At 33.1% G+C, this 21,576-nt stretch overlaps 1 protein-coding gene and 1 pseudogene across 2 annotated transcripts; one reads left to right on the top strand and one right to left on the bottom strand.

Annotated features, from left to right (window-relative positions):
* Positions 1 to 4,313: 4,313 nt before the first annotated feature.
* On the top strand, positions 4,314 to 14,237 carry LOC111315655 (protein CELLULOSE SYNTHASE INTERACTIVE 3-like; annotated as a pseudogene). The gene is made up of 7 exons (XR_016330747.1): positions 4,314 to 4,878; positions 5,294 to 5,388; positions 5,610 to 8,621; positions 9,460 to 11,993; positions 12,348 to 12,805; positions 13,403 to 13,519; positions 13,706 to 14,237. The product of XR_016330747.1 is annotated as a protein CELLULOSE SYNTHASE INTERACTIVE 3-like (transcript).
* A 534-nt stretch (positions 14,238 to 14,771) lies between these two features.
* On the bottom strand, positions 14,772 to 19,499 carry LOC111314985 (replication factor C subunit 3-like). Its single transcript, XM_022916597.2, has 9 exons — positions 19,140 to 19,499; positions 18,625 to 18,841; positions 18,130 to 18,209; positions 17,888 to 18,047; positions 16,879 to 16,960; positions 16,142 to 16,271; positions 15,970 to 16,033; positions 15,817 to 15,885; positions 14,772 to 15,085 (listed from the first exon to the last, which is right to left on the bottom strand). Exons 1-9 carry the CDS (start codon positions 19,327 to 19,329, stop codon positions 14,986 to 14,988), a joined length of 1,092 nt encoding a protein of 363 aa, XP_022772332.2. The 5' UTR covers positions 19,330 to 19,499; the 3' UTR covers positions 14,772 to 14,985.
* Between the last annotated feature and the right edge of the window lie 2,077 nt (positions 19,500 to 21,576).

Below are 21,576 nucleotides of genomic sequence, written 5' to 3'. Positions count from 1 at the left end.
GTCCAAAATAGCATATGATCCGTAACTCCTATGTCGTGTCAAACCACGCACCACATTATTTTTCATGTCGAGCCGTGCCAAACACGTTTCATTAATAGTTTTTTCAAAATATTTATTATTTTTTTAAAAAATAATCTATTATTAAAAATAACATGTAAGATAAATAAAAACAAAATTAAATAAAAAAACACATAATTTACACAAGTTGACACATAATTTATGTTGATAGATAAAATGCTTAGATCCATGATAAAGGATAATAAAATTCACTAAATAAAAATATTGAAATTTACAATCTTAATATTTCAAAATATACAAAAAAAGATATTATAAGACACAAACCTTTTATTTTATTTCTCATTCTTGATAATTCACTTATATAATGTGCTTTCTCTTATTCTCAGACTTCTTCATCTAATTAATCTTTACGTAATATGCATGTTTCGATAATATTACTCTCATTTTGGTCCTGTCAAAGATAAATTAACTATTTTAACTACTAATACATCAAGTAGCAACATTTTTACTTTAATAAATTTTTTTATAAGTTTTAATTTACTTGTAGTGTAGTTTTCATGAAAAGCTTTCTTTTATAAAAAGTGAGATATCATAAATTTTTGTATAAAAAATGAAAACAATTATAAATTCATCTAACAATATTTTAATATTTCATAAATAGATTTATTCAATATAATTTTATTTTTAATAAATTATCAATAAATTATATCAAAAGCAAATATAATTTCATCACTAAATTAAAAATATGAATAAAATTTATTTAAGTTTGTGTGTCTTGTTGTATTGGTTAATATGCCACTTGAGCTTATGTGCTATGTCATATTAGCATTGGCCCTTAATTGATCGTGTCATGTTAATCCATGGAACTAAAATTCTTTAATCTAACGCAGCATACATATATATATATATATATATATCATACTTGATCCAACTCAATTACTTAAGACTAGATTATGCCAAAAATGAATTACATCATGCTAAATCATATCAATGCATAGGCTATCCTATTCATTTGACACCTCTAAATAATGACCCCACATAATATTAAACCATGCGTGAAAGAGTTCACAAAGTAGAAAACGTGGAAGGGAGTTATTCTTTGAAGAAATTTAAACAAATTTTATTCCCCTCTATAGACCCAACAAAAAAAATTATTTCAGGAGAATATGAATTAATTAGTTTTATAATGTAAATTAAGGAATTAAATTCTAGTAGGCATAATTAGTTTCATTTTCATTTTCCAAATTATTTTTTTAATAATAATATTCCAAAACCCTAAACCTTAAAATTAAAATAATATATTAGGCAATCGTAAGGAAACTAAAATAGTAAATTTGATCATTCCAAACGTCTAACCAATTTCAATCATTTTTTTAGGCAATAGTCATTTTCAACAAAATATAGAATTTCAAAATTTTCCGATTAATTTCCTATAAATTTTATCCTAAATTTGCGTACTTTTTAATATGAAATATAATTATTAGATAACTTCAAAGATGTGATTTACCAATTTATAAATAAATCATTCAATTCATAGATGAGATATCGCAACCAAATCAATACTTATACGTCATATCAAAGAGTATAAATTTTTTAGACAAAAGTAATAAAAAAAAAGTAGTAATTTTCATTTAAAAATGATACTCATAAAAGTATTTTCGTGCAACTTGCACCAACATAATTAATGAAATTATGTAAGATTGGGGCATTAATCTTGCAATACAGCAAGTTGAACTATTTATTGTGATTGAAACCTTCTAAATATGATTGCATAGATTACATCTCCAAATTTTTGTGCCATTTTTTTCAATTAGTTATCTATGGTACTATACAACCTCCTATTGAGTTTGATTTCATAAGTGGCACCAATTCAATTAAAAATAATTACAAAAAATAAAATAAAATATAAGTATATAGATTTTTTTTCACTTAATAAAACTACCCATGTTTTCCTTTATGTTTTTTTTTTGTCCAAAACGTTTTATTTTCACCCACATAGGTCTGTCAAATTCTAGAACCAATAAAACATATGTAGGAAAATAGAGTTTGATGATTTGCTAATTTTTAATTTTATTGGTAAAAATTCTTGGGGCTCTAACTGAAGCATTACTCTCCATTCTCCATCGACCTTCATTGAGCCGAACATTTACGGGCTTATAGACTCTTAAAAGGAGCCATGGCTCATAATGGAGGGAAACCCTCACGGCTCTCACGGGAAAATCCCTCTCTATTAAAATTAACCCTTGTTGAGTTTCTCAAAACCTCAAAACCCCTTTCACCATCTTAGTATTATACAATATAACCTAACAAATGTAGAGATTTTTGTCTTATTTTTCATCCAACTGAACTGGTATTGATAAAGTCACCCATTGATTCAAACATATAAAAGCAGCTGAGTGGAGTTACTTAAATTTTGACTCAAGTAGTTGAGAATGGAAATGAAGGTTTATTAATGTAAAGAAATCATGCATTTCTTTAACTATAAATTTTTTTTTCATAGTTTTGAGGAAAATAAAAGATGCCAGTCACTCTCGCAATGCACATGCTATGCTCCTTACCAAAAAAAAAAAGAACAAGGTTGATCCAGATCAAACTGCTGCAACCTTTCCAATATTATTTTGATCCAAACAGTTCAATATCATGACCCCTTTTATCATCAAAAAAAGGGGTAACAATTCAGATCGAGTACTTCTAATTCATCTTTATTCAAGTCTAGGGTTTTTTTTTTTAATCTAATTAAAAAATGATAAATTGTGATAATCAATCGTAAATTTTATATTTTTCATATCATAAATTGATTGTCATCTTTTAATTATTTGTTAAATATAATTTATCCTATCAAGATCAAGAAAATTACCCTCAAGTTGTGAGGCAACTGAAATTTAATATATCTGCCTTTATGTTTTTGGCATGCATCTTGGTGATTCTAACCCTAGATAGTGATGAAATTGTTAAATATATTAATTGTTGTGGTCAAAACAAAATAGTGAGGACTGATTTGAAATTTGACATTTAAAGTTTAGATCCACAAATATCCCATATTTTAATATTGGGACATTGATAAGATGTCTGATAATAAATACTATAATATATACAGACAATGGTCATCAAACATGTCAAAGACATTGTTCAAAAAACATCACAGATTTTGATTTCAACCTGCTCAGTTATGATGTTTTATATATTAATTATTTAAACCAATAATATAAATTTAGATGACACACATGCAAATTGCAAAAATTGTTTTTGTTTTGTTGTATTTTATTATTGCGAAATCAATCATATCTATGATATTTTTTTTAAGAACATTAAGAGTGTGACATTTAAAAGAAAAAGCTTAGGATTAGAGGGTTAATAATTTTGTAATTTGAATCAAATAAAACCTATAATTTTTTTAGGATTTTTAATTACTCGAATAAATTCGATTTAAATCAAATTATAAATAAATTTAAGGTTTAAATTAAATAATTCATTAATTTTTCTTAAAAATAAATTTTTTATATTTAATATGTATAATTTTTTTTTCTCAATATTCTTAAATTTTGATTCATTCTTTAAAATAATCGAATCACATATGATGACTAGTAATTTTAATCCCAAAGCTTATAGTTAACAATGTGACTTAAATCCATTATTATATATTAGCCTCAACTATAAAGTTGAGACCAATTACCAATCCTATTACTATTATGTTTAGAATTTTTAAATCATGAAGCTTAAGCTTGTAAAAATAGAAATTTAAAACAAATTAATATATATTTTTTTTGTTTGAAAAAATTCGATAGTTTTACTTTGGTGGTGGATTTTAAATCAACATTTACACTATCATTTACCGCGTCTTATTATTTTTGTCAAGTGAATTTATTTTTTTTTAACAGAAAATGACAGTTATTTTCTCGCTTGCTTCTGACATACCGGACAGAATGGCAGTTAAGAAAGGAAAACCTGCAAATAACAACAAAATCACAAAAAAAAAAAAAAAAACTGAACAAATAATAACAAAATAGAGATTAAAATAAAGAAGAATCTTTAAATTTTATCATATAAATTTTTATATTTTAATTACATTTAAATAAAATTTTATATTTTAATTTATACTTAAATAAAATTTTAACATAAATTAATTTTTTATATGAAATAAAAATTTATTTAGATAAAAATTTATTTAATTACAATAAAAATATAAAAATTTATTTAAAAAATAAAATAATTTGAAAAGTTTTTTATTATTTTAATCAAAATTAAAGGTGCAATAAAATTTTTTGTACTTGAAATAAAAAGAAAAAGAAACGAAAAGACCAGGACTTTCTCTGTCTTTCCTTTTGTGCATTTTTGCACTTTCTCATTCTCTGAACTCTTTCTGATGCCTCTGTTTCTGCGTGTTTACATTTCTTATATTGAATTTCCTACAGATAAGAAAAGGACACTTGTTTTCCTTTGGCGTAGATTCTGTTAAATTCTCATTGTTATCTGATCTCCGTACTCTTTCCCAATTTTCTTTTTCTCATCGCATTTCCATCAAGTAATAATAATACTCTTATTCATCTTCTTTAATTCTCCATTTGTTTATATTCAAGATCTGATACTTTTGTTTTCACTCATTTTTAATTTTTGGAATTTGGGTTTTTTATTTTGATTTCACACAAAAAAGGAAAAAGCTTTTACTTTCTTTTGAACTTTGAAGTGTGAGTTACCCTTGTAGCATTGCTACATTTTCTGGGTTTTAGTTATTTTGGGGCAAAATTGGGTTGAATGGTGAAGAGTTGAGGAGGTGATGCTGCTTCTTGGACTGAGAAGACGGTGGGTTTGGGGTTAGTAATAAAGTGAGCGAGTTCCTCGGCATTTGCACTTTCAGCAAAGGTGAACTTTTTTTTTTCTTTTTTGTGTTTTAAGGTACAATTTTGACAGCCACTTCAGCTTTATGTTACTTCTTTCAGAAGATATGGAATTGGATTATATTTGGTTATGTACTTATGTCTCAGCTGTTAAGTTCATATCTGGGAAATTGGGAATTGCCTGAAATTGTCCTTTTTTTCAGTAAAAGGAAACATTTCCCATTTTCTCCTACTTATTGATATTGTAATCATAGGGTTTTGGAGTGGAGTAGTGAAATTGAACATTTTCTATACCGCAATAGAATGAGCTTACTGAAAAGAGAAATATAGGAGATATAAGTTGGAATGAACATTTTGTGTTCTATATATGAGATCTTTCTGGCTTTCATCCACCGCTCCAGTGTTCATTTAGTTGAATATTTGTTTGCCTGATTTTGCAGGAGGCCGAGGAGCCAAAGTGGCTTTTGTTGGTAATGTCAAAGTCTCCCTCCCCTGAACCGCAAGATTGTGGGCCGTCATCTTCTTCTAAGCCTAGGTGAGTTAATATGGGTGGTGAGTTTACTAGAATATTAATGTAAACAAAGAAGTGAATTTAACAAGCAAATTGCAGAAATTATCTCTATAGTCTTAATTAACAGAATGATCAGATGCTTTTTTCATTTATTCTGATGAATCTCTCAGCGGTTTGAGATTTATTGTTTGTTCTGATTCTGTTAATGCTAATTGTGTACAAATGAATTGGCTGTTTATATCCAGGGAATCAAATGGAACCACTGGAGTGGGTGATCCTAATGGTACAGTGGCTACAGTTGCTCGTTTTATTGAGCAGCTGCATGCCAACATGTCTTCCCCAAGTGAGAAAGAACTTATCACAGCCCATGTATTGGGTATTGCCAGAGCAAGAAAGGAGGCAAGAACACTTATTGGTTCTCATGGCCAAGCAATGCCATTGTTTATATCCATTCTCAGGAGTGGCACCCCTTTAGCAAAACTCAATGTTGCTGCAAATCTGACTGCATTATGCAAAGACGAGGACTTACGGCTGAAGGTGCTTCTAGGTGGATGCATTCCGCCATTACTCTCACTTTTGAAGTCTGAATCAACTGAGGCCAGGAAAGCAGCAGCAGAGGCAATATTTGAAGTTTCCTCTGGTGGTCTTTCAGATGATCATGTTGGTATGAAAATATTTGTTGCAGAAGGTGTAATGCCAACTTTATGGGAACAACTCAGTCCAACAAACAAGCAGGACAAAGTGGTAGAAGGCTTTGTTACCGGCGCTTTGAGGAACCTTTGTGATGAGAAGGATGGCTATAGGAGAGCAACACTAAAGGCTGGAGGAGTAGATATCATTGTGGGTCTTCTCTCTTCTGATAATGCTGCTGCTCAATCCAATGCAACTTCCCTCTTGGCTCGATTGATGTTGGCATTCAGTGATAGCATCCCAAAAGTTATACATTCTGGAGCTGTCAAAGCCTTGCTCTGGCTTGTAGGTCAGAATAATGATACTTCTGTCAGTTCAAGTGCTGCAGATTCTTTGGAAGCTCTTTCTTCAATGTCAAGTGCAGCAAAAAAGGCAGTTATAGATGCAAATGGTGTTCGTATTCTCATTGGGGCTGTTGTTGCTCCTTCTAAAGAGTGCATGAAAGGAGAGCATGCCAAGGCTCTGCAGGACCATGCAACACATGCTTTAGCAAATATTTGTGGAGGGATGTCTGATTTGATACTGTATCTTGGAGAACTATCACAATCCTCTCGCTTAGCTGCACCAGTTGCTGACATAGTAGGAGCACTTGCTTATGCTCTAATGGTGTTTGAGCAGATTTCTAGTCTTGATGAGGAACCCTTTGATGTAGCACAGATAGAGGATGTATTAGTTATGTTACTTAAGCCTCGTGATAATAAGCTTGTCCAAGATCATGTCCTTGAGGCCATGGCAAGCTTGTATGGTAACACCTACCTCTCAGGGTGGCTCAATCATGCAGAAGCAAAAAGGGTGCTTATTGGACTCATAACAATGGCTGCTGCCAATGTCCAGGAGCATCTAATACTTTCTTTAACCAGCTTATGCTGTGACAAAGTTGGCGTTTGGAAAGCTAGTGGCAATCGAGAAAGTATTCAGTTACTCATATCATTGTTGGGCTTATCCAGTGAACAGCACCAAGAGTATGCAGTACAGCTGCTGGCCATTTTGACTGATCAGGTTGATGACTGCAAGTGGGCCATTACTGCCGCTGGTGGGATTCCTCCATTGGTGCAGTTACTGGAGATGGGATCTCAGAAGGCAAGGGAGGATGCAGCTCATATTCTATGGAATTTATGCTGTCACAGTGAAGACATTCGTGCATGTGTTGAAAGTGCAGGTGCAGTACCAGCATTCTTATGGCTTTTAAGAAGTGGTGGACCAAAAGGGCAAGAAGCATCAGCTAAGGCTCTGACAAAGCTTGTCCGAACAGCTGATTCTGCCACTATTAATTGGTTATTAGCTTTGCTGCTGGGAGATACTCCAAGCTCAAAGGCCCATATAATTAGAGTTTTGGGTCATGTACTCACAATGGCACCACATGAGGACCCTGTGCATGAGGGATCTGCAGCTAACAAAGGACTGAAATCTCTTGTCCAGGTTCTCAACTCCTCAAATGAAGAAACTCGAGTATGCAGCTTCTGTCCTAGCCGATATATTTAGCACAAGACAAGATATATGCGATAGTCTTGCAACTGATGAAATAGTGCATACTTGCATGTAGCTTTTGACTAGCAAGACTCAAGTTGTTGCAACACAATCAGCTCAAGCATTGGGTGCTCTGTCTTGCCCAACGAAGTCCAAATCTGCTAATAGGATGGCTCACATTGCAGCAGCTGCAGATGTCAAGCCTCTAATTAAATTAGCAAAAACTTCTCTCATTGGTGCTGCTGAAACTGCTGTTGCTGCCTTAGCCAATCTTCTCTCTGATTTTCATATTGCTGCAGAAGCACTATCTAAAGATGTGGTTTCGGCTTTGATAAGAGTGCTGGGAGATGGAACTTCAGAAGGTAAGAAGAATGCATCAAGGGCTCTTCATCAATTACTCAACCATTTTCCAGTTGGTGATGTGCTCATAGGAAATTCTCAGCGTCGTTTTGCTGTTCTTGCACTTGTTGATTCCTTTAATGCATTGGATATGGACACCACAGAAACTTTATCCACCATGATCTGCACTTGCTGAGGCTCCATCAAGTTTAGAGCCCCTTGTGCGATGCCTTGCTGAAGGGCCTCCTCCACTGCAAGATACATCCATAGAAATTTTGTCTAGGCTTTGTGGGGAACAACCAGTTGTTCTCAGTGATTTGTTGATTGGAAGATCAAGATCTATTGGTTCACTAGCCCGTAGAACTATGAATTCTGCCAGTTTGGAAGTCAGAGTTGGAGGGGCTGCACTTCTTACATGTACTGCTAAAGAACACAAACAGCAAGCAATGGATTTACTTGATCAGTCTGGGTATTTAAAACCTCTAATAGAAGCTCTAGTGGATATGGCAAAGAAGAATTCAAGATGTACCTCTTTAGAAATTGAGGTCAGAGCCCCAAGAGATTTTATTGAAAGAACTGCATTCGAGGAAGGCAAGCAATTTGATGTCCCTGATCCTGCTACTATATTGGGTGGAACTGTTGCTTTGTGGTTATTGTCAATACTGTCTTCCTGTATTTCAAAAAACAGAATTGGCATAATGGAAGCTGGTGGACTTGACATTCTCTCTGCCAAGATTTCAAGTTATGCTTCCAATCCTCAGGTATCTCTCTCTCTCTCTCTCTCTCTCTCTCTCTATATATATATATATATATATATATATATATATATATATATATTTATTTTTATAAAGCAGAATCCACCTCTCTGTAGTCGATGTTGAACAACCTCTTCTTTTGCTCTCTTACATGCTTTGCTATAGGATGAACACTATTATAACTTCTGGAGCTATTTTCATGATTCATTTCGGAAAAGGACTTTCAGGATAAACTTACAGGCTCTCTAACATAACTTTAGCTATGGGTCTTTGATAATTTTGACATTATTTATTCAATAACTGGAGGGAACTTTGAGATATGTTAACTCTAGGTTGGTTTTCCTTTTCAATTTTCAGGTAATGCTCCTTAATGTTATACTGGCATATAACTACTCTTAGAGTGAACCAAGTATCTGCAAGCTTAAATACTTGCACTAACTTTAAATAGATTTTTGCTTGCACTCTAATATTGTTTTATGCAGTATAGATTTCTTTCGGAGGAGCTTATCCAAGTGTTGCCTTATCTATCTTATATACAAGGATTAGGTATATTTTTGCTGGTGAAATATGCCACGACTGTAGATGCATATAACTAAACTAAACTGACATGTATCTTCTGGACATTAATAGCAGAGAATGAGGAAAGGAGAGGAAGAACTAATGTTGACATAATTCTGGAGTAAAAGTGGGAACATGTGTTTTGAATAGATAAATATAATATAAATTTCCTAAATCTTGGAACCACTGCTTAATTCTGTTTTTGTTGATTTGATATACGATCATGCATGTTGTTACATAAGATTCCTTGCTGAAGATTTTGGTAGTGAACTGCATTTATTTGCAGGCAGAATTTGAGGATACAGAAGGTATAAGGATTAGCGCCCTGCTTCTGGCTATTTTGTTCCAAGATGCAAACATTGTTTTGTCTCCTGCAACCATGCGTATGATACTTCACTTGCTCTTCTGCTGAGATCTGAAGAAGTTGTTGACAGATATTTTGCTGCTCAGGCAATGGCTAGTCTAGTTTGTAGTGGAAGCAAGGGAATAAATCTTGTCATTGCAAATTCAGGTGCTGTTTCTGGTTGATAACATTGATTGGCTACATGGAATCAGATATGCCCAATTTAGTTACTTTGTCTGAAGAATTTTCTTTGTTGCAGAATCCTTGTCATGTTGTTCTAGACCATCTTTTTGAAATTGAAGATGTAAGAATTGGCTCTACTGCTCGGAAATCTACTCCTCTTTTAGTTGATCTCTTGAGACCAATACCAGATAGGCCTGGAGCTCCTCCAATTGCTGTTCAACTCTTAACGCGCATTGCAGATGGAAGTGATACTAACAAATTAATCATGAGTGAAGCTGGAGCTCTTGATGCTTTAACAGAGTATCTGTCTTTGAGCCCTCAAGACTCAACAGAGGCTGATATATGTGAATTACTCAGAATATTATTTGGCATTCAGGATCTTATTTGATATGAAGCTTCACTTAGCTCCTTGAATCAACTTATAGCTGTTCTGCGCCTTAGTTCAAAAAATGCTAGATTCAGTGCTGCAAGGGCTCTCCATCAAATTTTTGATGCTGAAAATGTTAAGAGATTCTGAATTAGCTAGGCAGGCTGTACAACCACTGGTTGACATGCTTTGTGCTGCATCAGAGAGTGAGCAAGAGATTGCTCTTGTTGCCTTGATCAAATTAACTTCAGGAAATACTTCAAAAGCAGCTATAATGACTGATGTTGAAGGAAACCCACTTGAGTTTCTATACAAAATCTTATCTTCTGCTTCATCCTTAGAATTGAAAAAAAATGCTGTACAACTTTGCTTTGTTCTCTTTGGAACTACTAAATTTAGAGCAAATCCTATAGCTTCCGAATGCATACAACCCCTTATTTCTCTTATGCATGCTGGTACAGCTGTGGAGTCTGGAGTCTGTGCTTTGGAGAGATTGTTAGATGATGAGCAACAGGTGGAGCTAGCAGCAGCATATGACATTGTGGATCTCCTCATTGGCTTAATTTCTGGGAGAAACCATCAGCTTATTGGGGCCAGCATATGTACACTCATAAAGTTGGGGAAAGACCGCACACCACACAAATTGGAAATGGTCAAAGCTGGAGTTATTGATAATTGTCTTGAGGGGCTGCCTCTGGCGTCCAGTTCATTGTGCTCCTCCATTGCAGAGTTGTTCCGCATTTTGACAAATAGTAATGCTATTGCTAGAAATTCAGATGCTGCAAAAATAGTAGAGCCTCTTTTCATTGCTTTACTTCGTCCAGATTTCAGTTTGTGGGGACAGCACATTTGCGTTGCAAGCACTTGTAAATATCTTGGAGAAGCCAGAAAGCCTTGCAGCTCTGAAATTGACTCCCAGTCAAGTCATTGAACCTCTGATTTCATTTCTGGAATCACCATCTCAAGCTATCGAGGAGCTTGGAACAGAATTATCGACTCATCTTCTTGCACAGGAACATTTTCAGCAAGACATCACAACAAAAAGTGCAGTTGTGCCACTGGTGCAGCTTGCAGGAATTGGAATATTGAATCTGCAGCAAACAGCAATTAAAACTTTGGAAAAGATCTCTGAAAGTTGGCCGAAGGCAGTTGCTGATGCTGGAGATATTTTTGAGCTTTTAAAGGTTATTATTCAAGATGATCCTCAACCTCCACATGTGCTTTGGGAATCTGCTGCTTTGGTTCTCTCCAATGTTATGTGTTTCAATGCTGAGTACTATTTTAAAGTCCCTTTAATAGTTCTGGTCAAAATGTTGCACTCCACACTAGAGAGCACCATTAGTGTGGCTCTTAATGCCTTAATTGTCCATGAAAGGAGTGATCCTTCAAGTGTTGAACAGATGACTGAAGCTGGAGCTATGGATGCATTGTTGGATCTAGTAAGATCTCACCAGTGTGAAGAAGCATCTGGAAGATGCTTGAAGCTTTATTTAACAATGTAAGGGTACTAGAGATGAAGGTTTCTAAGTATGCCATTGCACCCTTAGCGCGGTATCTTTTTGACCCACAGACAAGATCAGAGTCTGGCAGGCTCCTTGCAACTTTAGCTCTTGGAGATCTCTCTCAGCATGAAGGACATGCTAGAGCCAGTGATTCTGTTTCTGAATGTCGTGCACTCGTAAGCTTGCTTGAGGATCAGCCAACAGATGACATGAAAATGGTTGCAATTTGTGCATTGCAGAACTTTGTCATGCAGAGTAGAACTAATGGGCGAGCTGTTGCTGAAGCAAGTGGCATATTAGTAATTCAGGAACTTTTACTTTCTCCTAATGCAGAAGTTGCTAGCAAGCAGCACTGCTGATCAAATTCTTATTTTCTAATCACACTCTTCAAGAATATGTATCAAATGAGCTCATTAGATCTTTGACAGGTGATATAGCATTACAACAGTTTTTTGCTTTTATAACTTGTTGGTTTCAGTTCAAACTGTCAAGATGCATCATTACATCTTTTGTTTGTTATTTGAAAATTTAATGTTGGTAAGAGAAAGGAAAAGGAGGAGCATTCTACATTTTGCTTGAAACTCAGCTCAATTCATTTCTGTCAGAAGTTTTTGTCTGCATGATACACGACTATCATTTTACAATTCAAGAACTTCTGGCCTACAAGCAATATCTAGCTTAAGTTTTTACTTTTCTCTTTGTAAAAGTTCCTATCCCTTCCTCTCTTTTGGTTCTCAACATTGCATTTTAATATTGAAATGCTTAATCACTTTGTTTTGCTGCTGCCCTAGAGAGAGAATTGTGGTCTGCTGCAACTATTAATGAAGAAGTCTTGAGAACATTAAATGTGATATTTGCCAACTTTCCTAAGCTCCATATTTCTGAAGCAGCTACCCTGTGTATTCCCCATCTCGTTGGAGCGCTAAAATCTGCTAGTGAGGGTGCCCAGGAATCTGTATTGGACACCTTGTGCTTGTTAAAACATTCTTGGTCAACCATGCCAATAGAAATTGCAAAATCTCAGTCCATGATTGCAGCTGAAGCAATTCCTATTTTGCAAATGCTGATGAAAACATGTCCTCCAGGTTTCCATGAGAGAGCAGACAGCCTATTGCACTGCTTACCGGGATGTTTGACTGTTACCATCAAGCATGGTAACAACCTAAAGCAAGCCATGGGAACCACAAATGCATTTTGCCAATTGACAATAGGCAATGGTCCTCCCCGGCAAACCAAGGTAACAATTCTATTCAAGTCACTGGAAAATAAACTATGTATCCTACCTTTAGATTGGTCTATGGTCATATGAAATGTAGCTTGTTCCTTATTCTTGAAAATTTTCCATAGCCTTTTTCTTTTCTAATTTAGTTATGGTGATGCATTTTGCATTTATTGCGATTTTGCCAGGGTATAGAAAATAGAGGTTTTGAATATTATCATTTCTTATTTTATTTGATGGTTCCTGAATATGCCACCTTATATGGCAATTATAGTAAGCATATGACTTCATCACCTTGTTGGGATTTTCTAGTTTTTCTTTGTTCAAAAAAATTGAACTCTGCAGGTATAAATTTATTGAGAAACTAAGTGCTTAGCATTTCATTTATTCATTAAAATATTTTCTAAACCATTTATGCAGATGAAGAATTTATTAGCAAGTCTAGAATTTCATTCTTTTAGAAAAAGTGTTCCAATCCACACCATGATGCTATATCAGACACTTCTTATGTGATGGAAAAATAAAAGGTTTATAATTGTACACTTGCTGATTATATATTATTCTATTACTATCAGTGCCCATACTTTAACAGGAGTGGTTTTCAACTATGATTAGGTCATAAGCTACAGTACTTCTCCTGAGTGGAAAGAAGGCTTTACATGGGCTTTTGATGTGCCTCCAAAGGGACAAAAACTCCATATCATTTGCAAAAGCAAAATTACTTTTGGGAAGGTAATGAGATTTCCAATATTATGCTGAATTTATAGTTCAGTTGTTGCAACCTCAATGCAATGATACTTGTTCCTTAGATGAACAGTTTTCATTTTGTGGTGACAAAAGTGCTAATGGTTTTATTTGATATCTCTCTCACAAATGGTTTTACTTTCTGATTTCTGATCGAGATGTTGGCTTTTTCAGACAAGTCTAGGAAGAGTGACTATTCAAATTGACAAAATCGTGACCGAGGAAGTATATGGTGGTTTGTTCAGCCTGGATCATGATAGCAACAGAGATGGCTCTTCCAGAACACTTGAAATTGACATGATCTGGTACAACAGTATGTCAAACGATGGTAGCATATAAAGGGTTACAAGATCATCTCTTTACAAGCAACCACAATGATATCAGGTGCAGAAATTTACAGGAAACATATATGGTATTAATATTTTAAGGTACATGGTGGATTTTTGCTTGTGTAAGTATTACATATATATCTACCCAAGGTCCAGTTTTGTAGTAAATTCGTAAAATGTAAAGTATAAAGTGTTTATTATTTTGAGATGGAAAAGAGAATCAGAGAGGTTTCTTGTGTAGTGAGTGTAAAAGCTGCTTAGAAGTTTTTTGTACAGATCAGTCTTTTAGGACTAACGAGTAAATCATGTTAAAGGAAAATGGCATTGCAAAAATGTGTCGAAATTGGGCTTTTTATGGCACGAATGCTGCCTTGTTAAATGGTTTAAATGGTGTTTTTTTTTTTTTTTTTTGGTTTGATAAGGAGGGCAGAGCCCTATAACAAGGGGGAAGGGGAGAGGCTGGGGTGGAATCCAGCTTTGGTGTCTTTTTAGGGCTTGCTTGGCCACTAGGCCAAGAAGCTGAAAACGGTTAAATGGTGTATGTTATGCTTATATTTGTGTCATCTGGCTGAGTATAGATACTTCATAGTTAGCCCTTACACGCCACTCTTTGGGCGCCAATTCATCAGCATTTGCTTCAGCTGCAAAATCTCAGTCCGTGCTATCTGTTGCTTTTTACAAGAATATTTTGCCTTTGTTTAGCTTCGTATCTGTCTAATCCTTTATTTGCTTAATAAAAAATTATATCCTTCCTCTTCTCCATTCTTTGACCACATATAGAATTAGTAAGCCAATCATGCCCGATGCACTCTCAGTCCGCGTAATTTGTTAGTAAAATATTATACTTTCAATTTTGATTATCAGAGTTCAAATCCTAATAAACTTAAATAAAAAAAAAAAAATCAGTACTCTGTTCCAACAAAAATAAAATCACTACATTAAATACAAGGAGGTTAGCTCTAACTGTTAACAACTATCTTTTGGGCCTCAAAATTACTTTCTTTAGGTGTTCACGACTCACAGATTACATAAGCAAACACTTGGTACTTGTCAGGCCAAAATCAGACAAAAATAACTTGTTGCGATCCCACAGGCAGAAGCAACAAGCCCAAGCCTAACAATCAGCTACTTTGCCGCAGCAACTAGTGCAGATCTAGCTCGTGTGAAAGTAGCAATGAGTGATCCAAGCTGCAATTTATCATCGCACCCAAAACTCAAACGATACCTGCAAATGGTAACCATACCAGTTTATGCCATTAGCCACTATCTGATACCTTCCACGATCTACACCCTATTTATAATATCAGCAATGATAGAGTGAATTAGTGAATTACATTTGTTTGCAAATATGAATATGCAGTCGGACATATAACTGTCATTTCTTTCATGATTCAAAACAAAGCCATCGGTATTCTTTTATAGGGGTTGCATATCATCTATTAGTCAATTGTTCCTCACTCTGTTATCTAATAATTAAAATATTAATTTATATTTCTGATGATGAGAGAAGTTCTTTCAACATTCTGGGCCCAATTAAAACATCCTACGGCTTGGCCCAAAAAAAAGCTTACAATAGCCAACAAATAGCCAGAGTAAGAGAAACAGGAAATCTCAAATGCAGTGGCTAACAATAATAATGAAATGACCTAATGGCTCAAAAAGAAAAATCTCATTTGGCCAAGCATACTCTAAAGTCTAATCCAAAGCCCAAATCAAGAAATTCATAATATTAAGTAAATGCTACAAATATAATGCTGATTGTAGCCAAATAGTCTTCAACATACTTTTCCTCCTATTTCTTTTTCTTTCTTGTTTTACAAGTATAACTGGTTTCAACTATACATTCATATATTTACATCTCAATACCTTGGTTTTATTGTATCACTAAAAGCATCAACCATCAATTATTCATGTGTTGTGTGTGTGTACGAGAGAGCAGCGTCTTTGAGTACTTACTCTATGTCAGCCAAGTCATTAATTAGCTGAACTCGAACATCCGAGGGCATTTTAATCTTAAAAACAAACCTGTTAAAAAAATGTAGTGCATGGTTATCAACCAATAAAATTTCCAAGAATGGCCATTAAAAGTTAAACAGACATGGCACTTACATTGTCACCTCCCTTACAATATCGATCAAGGCCAATCCTTTCCTTGTCTTGATTTCAGATATTCCTGCAGAGAGTTAATCACAGAATAAACAAATGGTTTTCAAAATAATAAAAGGTAAATCTCCAGACTGAAATTGTAGTAATTGCATAAATGAGAAATTGGGATGAATACGTGTGAAACTCTCTGCAAACGATTCATTCAGAAGCCAGTAAGATATTTGCTCAATGTCCTTAGGTAATGGATTTCCGGTACAGAGATACACGGCTTCTTCTGTAATCTGCCGAGAAGCCATGTGTGTTGACTGCATAGAGCAAAAAAACAATTATTGACAATGCCACTCTTGCGCATTCATGAATAACACTAGGAACTCCAGAAGTAATGTGTTGACTGCCTACAGCTAAAAAAATTCTTAATAACGACACTCTTGCACATTCATGAATAACACTAACAACTCCAGAAGGAATAGGCATCTTACTCTCCCAAATATCCCTCAACAAGGATAATAGAGTATGCCTTATTCATGCAAGTATTTAGTTCAATGATAAGTGTATGTATCCCCTTGCTCAAAGAGCTGGGTTTAAATCCCTGTTCCCCCCAACAAAAATAGAAAAAAGTACATTCTATTCATAAAAAATAGTGTTGATATCATTTCCAAAAAAGAAAAAGAGTTGACATCACCTCCAAACACAATCACATAACTCACATATCAAGTATTAATTTAGACAGGGCTACAACACCCTTCCAAAGAACAATGAAAGATCATATAATCATGTAGCACAACTCTGCAATGAACAAAAGAACAGATCAATACCAACCTGTTGTTTTTTGGACTTCCATCTCTAACAAATACTATTATTATACACACCAATGTCTGCAAAAGCAATATATGAGTAGGGGATCTAAAAAACCTGCAAAATGTTTAAAGCCTTTCTCATGTCACCATTGCTAAGCCGTACAAGTGCCGCTAAGCCGCTGTCAGATACATCAAGCCTGTTCCAATGAGGCAAAAACATTTACAGCATTCTGGTGTAAGATTCAATAATATAGTCCAGAGAACAAATTTTTTCAAAACAAAAAGTTGTCCAAAGAACAAAAGGTAAAGCCACATGACAAATGATAAGGCATTAATTTTTCACTTTTTCACAATCTTAATACAAAGTTGCAAATCATTTAAGCCAAGCTAGGCTGTAAAACTTTCAACCTACAATGGTTACATAATCATGCAAGCTAGAGCCAACCCTGAAAAATGCAAGCTCCAACTTAACTAGTGGCAAGTTAGCAAATCTTATGGTTGTTCATATAGGCTTGTTTTTATTTTAGCCAGTTCTAGCTCGGTTTGGAACCAAAAAAACAATCAAAAGCTTTACAACTAGAGCAGTTTGAAACTAAAAAGAAAAAATCTATTTAGAGCCTGAAAAATCAACAGAGTGAGCCTTTATAAGGTTATTGTTGGATTTATTTATTAAATGGGAATTGATGCATGCTCAAACCGGGCTTATTTAGGAAAAAGGCTCAAGCCAAGCTGAGCCAAACTCCTGCAGCTCATCTGCAACCCTGAACAAAATAAGATAAAAATCATCCAGGCAAGTCAAAATTTTCTGATGTCTCTGAATTAAGTCAAAGTAAGCAGTCAAACCTTAACAAGCCAAAAATTGAGAGTATAGTATTATAAGAAGACAATTTTAAAAGAGTTCTAGCATTGACAAAAAATGAATTATAGCTAGAAATTACGTGCAAGATTTAACTTTATTCTAGTAAGTTTATAAATTATAGATTTTTTAGCTGATTATCAGCACTATGAAATTCAGTCCCACCCACCCTCTAACCACCTAGAAGAGCACTTAAATTAAAAACGCCCCAGTCAACCCAAAGTTGGGCACAACATAAATGAATGATAAAAGGAAACAGAATACTTGCCCTTCAGCCTCTATAACATGTTTAAGTCGTTCAGTGACATGAATAGGATCAAGAGGTGCAAATCGAAACCGAGTACATCTGGACTGTAGTGCTGGAATGATCTTGTTCACATGATTGCAGATCAGTGCAAACCTAGTATTCTTTGTGTATTTCTCAATAACTGCAGAGAATCATTGAAAATATAGGCATAAAAAAGGTAATAATTTGCCAATGAGATATAGTTGGTCAAGGACAATATATACCTCTACGCAGGGCAAATTGTGCATCCTTTGTCATAGCATCTGCTTCATCAAGTAAAATCAACTTTACTGACGACTTCGCCCTGCAAAAACCTCCACATTAATCATCAATAAATTACCTTTATAAAGCATTGATTCAAGCTCAAAGATGATAAGGTTCTGATAACATACACACAGAGTCATAAGCTCATAAATGACCATAAAACACTATACCAAAACCCAAAACACAAAATGAATAAACACACACGCATCCTCCTCTCTTTGGAACACATTCAAATCACTCTAAGTTCTATATTAAAAAGGGACAACTATGAAAAAGTAGTTGTAAACGCCCGAAAGAGTGTTCAGCAGCAATACAAGACAACAGCTGGATTGAAACAACAACTACAAGAAATTTATGCAGTGCCAAATTCATAACAGCTGATGGTGGTTGTCACACTAAGGCATTATTTTAGCAATAACGGAGTTAATTAATTGCGCAAAACAAAAGGAATTTACCCAAATGAGAAGCTTTGAGTGCTAGCAAAATCTTGAATCTGTTGCCTAACAACATCAATTCCTCTATCATCGGAAGCATTCAACTCCAGAATCATATTATGATACTGTGCTCCGTAAAGCTTTCGTGCCACGGCCAGAATGGTGGATGTTTTGCCTGTTCCGGGAGGACCATACAACAGAAGATGCGGCAATCTGTTCTCGCTCGTTAGCCTATCAACTAATTTACAACAAAAAAAAGAAGTACTAAGTAAATAATTTGTTATAAGATATTGAGGAAAATATCATTCAATTTCCTTAAATTTAGTAAATATGCAGACTGCTTTTATTAACCTATAAAATTAACAATGAAAATGAAAAAGAAATACGAAAAGTTGAAATCTCGAATTATTTTTGTTCCTCTATTTCCTTTCTTTTTACCCCTTTAAATTACAGTGAAACTGGTAAAAATAAAAGAAAATTAGGGGAAATATATTTTAAAAACCCTAGAAGGGAAGCTGGGGAGAGGAAAGAATTACTGGTGTCGACGATGTCGCGGTGAGCGGCGACGTCCGCAAGGGACTGAGGGCGGTACTTTTCGACCCAGGGAGTAGCTTTGGAATCGGTGGCTGTGACGACGCTTTTGCCTTTGCTTAACTTCTGAGAGTGGTTTTGTTTCTGGTGATTGTCGTCTTCGTCGACGTCCATCAACGAAATTACCTCCGCCATTGTCACCGAGTTTCAATTTTCAGTTCGATTTCCGCCGTTTGCTACGGCTGATGAAAGAAGAAGCTTAGAAGAGGGCTTACTCAACCGTGATTTTTTATGAGAGTGTGATGGCGCGAACGCAGTTTTCGAAGCGCGCTTCTTTTTGCTGTACGGTTTGTCCGATTTTTTTTTTTTTTTAAGTGTGAGTTTTTTAAATAAATAAATTTGATTGTAGTGGTTGGTGTGAATTTATTTAATAATGTTTTAATTATTTTATTTATTTATTTATATATATAAATGTAATAATTAATTACAATCTTTTTGTACTTAAAATTTTAAAAAATAAATTTGCTTTTGTTGAATAAATAATCTTATATAAAAATAGTAATTATATATCATAGAATATCATTTGTTGTATCATCAAAATCTACTTCTAAATTAAAAAAAAAAATTAATATCTAAGTGTAATATCAATGTGATAATCACATTTTATAATTACTAATAATTTATTATCACTTGCATGCTGGCATGTAAATATTTATTTGCAATGAATAATTTATATTATATAAAAAAGTTGAAATTAATAAAATATATATTAATAGAATTTTGTATTAAAAAAGTAAAGTTTGACAAAACTCAAAACAATTAATTATTATATATATGAATTGTTATTATGTTAAGAGTAAATCATTCTCTTATGAAAATAATTAAACATAATTATGACTCTTTTACATTTAAAAGATTAATTTAATTATTAATTTAAATTATTAACAAGAAATATATCATTTGTAGTCAATTAAAATAAAATGTTTTAAACATTATTCCTACTTATTTATTATAGATTATAAATGAGTTATAGCATGCATGAGTATCTTTCAAAATCCAATAATTAATCATTCTAAGCATATGTACATGTCCAACTCAACATTATACTTGGAATGCAACATTTTTTTAACCTTCACTTAGGTTACTTTTGATGATTAAAAAATTGTGCAATACTTATAAATAAGTTTTTGCAAATGGGTGAGATGGGGAGATATTATGTTCCAAAGGTATTTAAATGTTATATGGTAGAACTAAAATTCACATGTTGCAAAAAGATAATGCGAGAACAAATATTTTTGGTGTCATTTTTATGCGTAAAATATTCTAAATATCTACATCTGATTTAATAATTTATATCTATATTGCATCGATATTTTAAAATATTGCATCAAAATATTTGATTTAATGTTAGGTATATGTTTCATGTAACTTTTGAATATATATAGCAAAAATATAATTATATTTATATTTAGATAGCATTAGTCAATGTGAGTATAAAAAAATTATAAATTTATCTAAAATAATTCATTTAGGGGTTATTTATTTTTGTTTTCGTTTTCAAAAATTGTAAAAATAAAAAATAGAAACATATTTGATAGGTTGTTTTATTTTTTATTTTTGAAAATCAAAAACAAAATTTTAAAAAGTTTTGATATTTATTAAAAAAAAAAAATGATATTTTCAATTTTTAAAAATAATTTGACACATTATTACATGAGTATTGTTAGCAAAAAATTATAATTAAACTGTTACAGTATCGTTATAATTATTATATTAATAAAATAATATATTATTTATTAATTATATTAATAAATATTATTTATTAAATATTATTAAATTTATTGTAAAATAATATTATATCGATGAATAATGTATTATATTATTAATATAATATATTATATTAATAATATAATATATTATATGAATAAATATTATATTAATATAAAAAATTATATGAATAATATGTTAATAATTAATATATTATTCATATAATTTATTATATTAAGAATACATTATATTAATAAATAGTATATTATATTAATAAATAAATAATATTAATAAATATTCATATATTATTAATAACAAATAGAACTTAAAAATATTAATCACTTTCTTTTACATATTTTTATTTTTATATTTTTAAATTTAATAAATTAAACATAAATAAAATAAAATATTTAAAAATATAAAATATTAAACAGACAACCATATCAATTCACTTTTAATTAAGTGATAAATTTAATATTTATCTCCCAGCTTTGCTTTTCCAGATTGAAAAGACGGGGGAAAAGGGCAAAAAGGCATCGTACGGTATGCTTTTCACCAAATTTTCATTTTTGTCCCCACTCAATTTCAAAACCAACAGCATGTGACACAAGGGGCATATCTGATAATTCATTAAATTAAAATTGTTAAAAAAAATAAGCGCACAGCACAGGTGAG

Source organism: Durio zibethinus, chromosome 20 (genome assembly GCF_047325235.1).
Source record: "Durio zibethinus cultivar Kanyao isolate XHJ-2024 chromosome 20, ASM4732523v1, whole genome shotgun sequence".
Taxonomy (NCBI): Eukaryota; Viridiplantae; Streptophyta; class Magnoliopsida; order Malvales; family Malvaceae; genus Durio; species Durio zibethinus.
The sequence above is the reverse complement of the archived record's forward strand: the minus strand, read 5'-3'. Positions and strand labels throughout refer to the sequence as shown.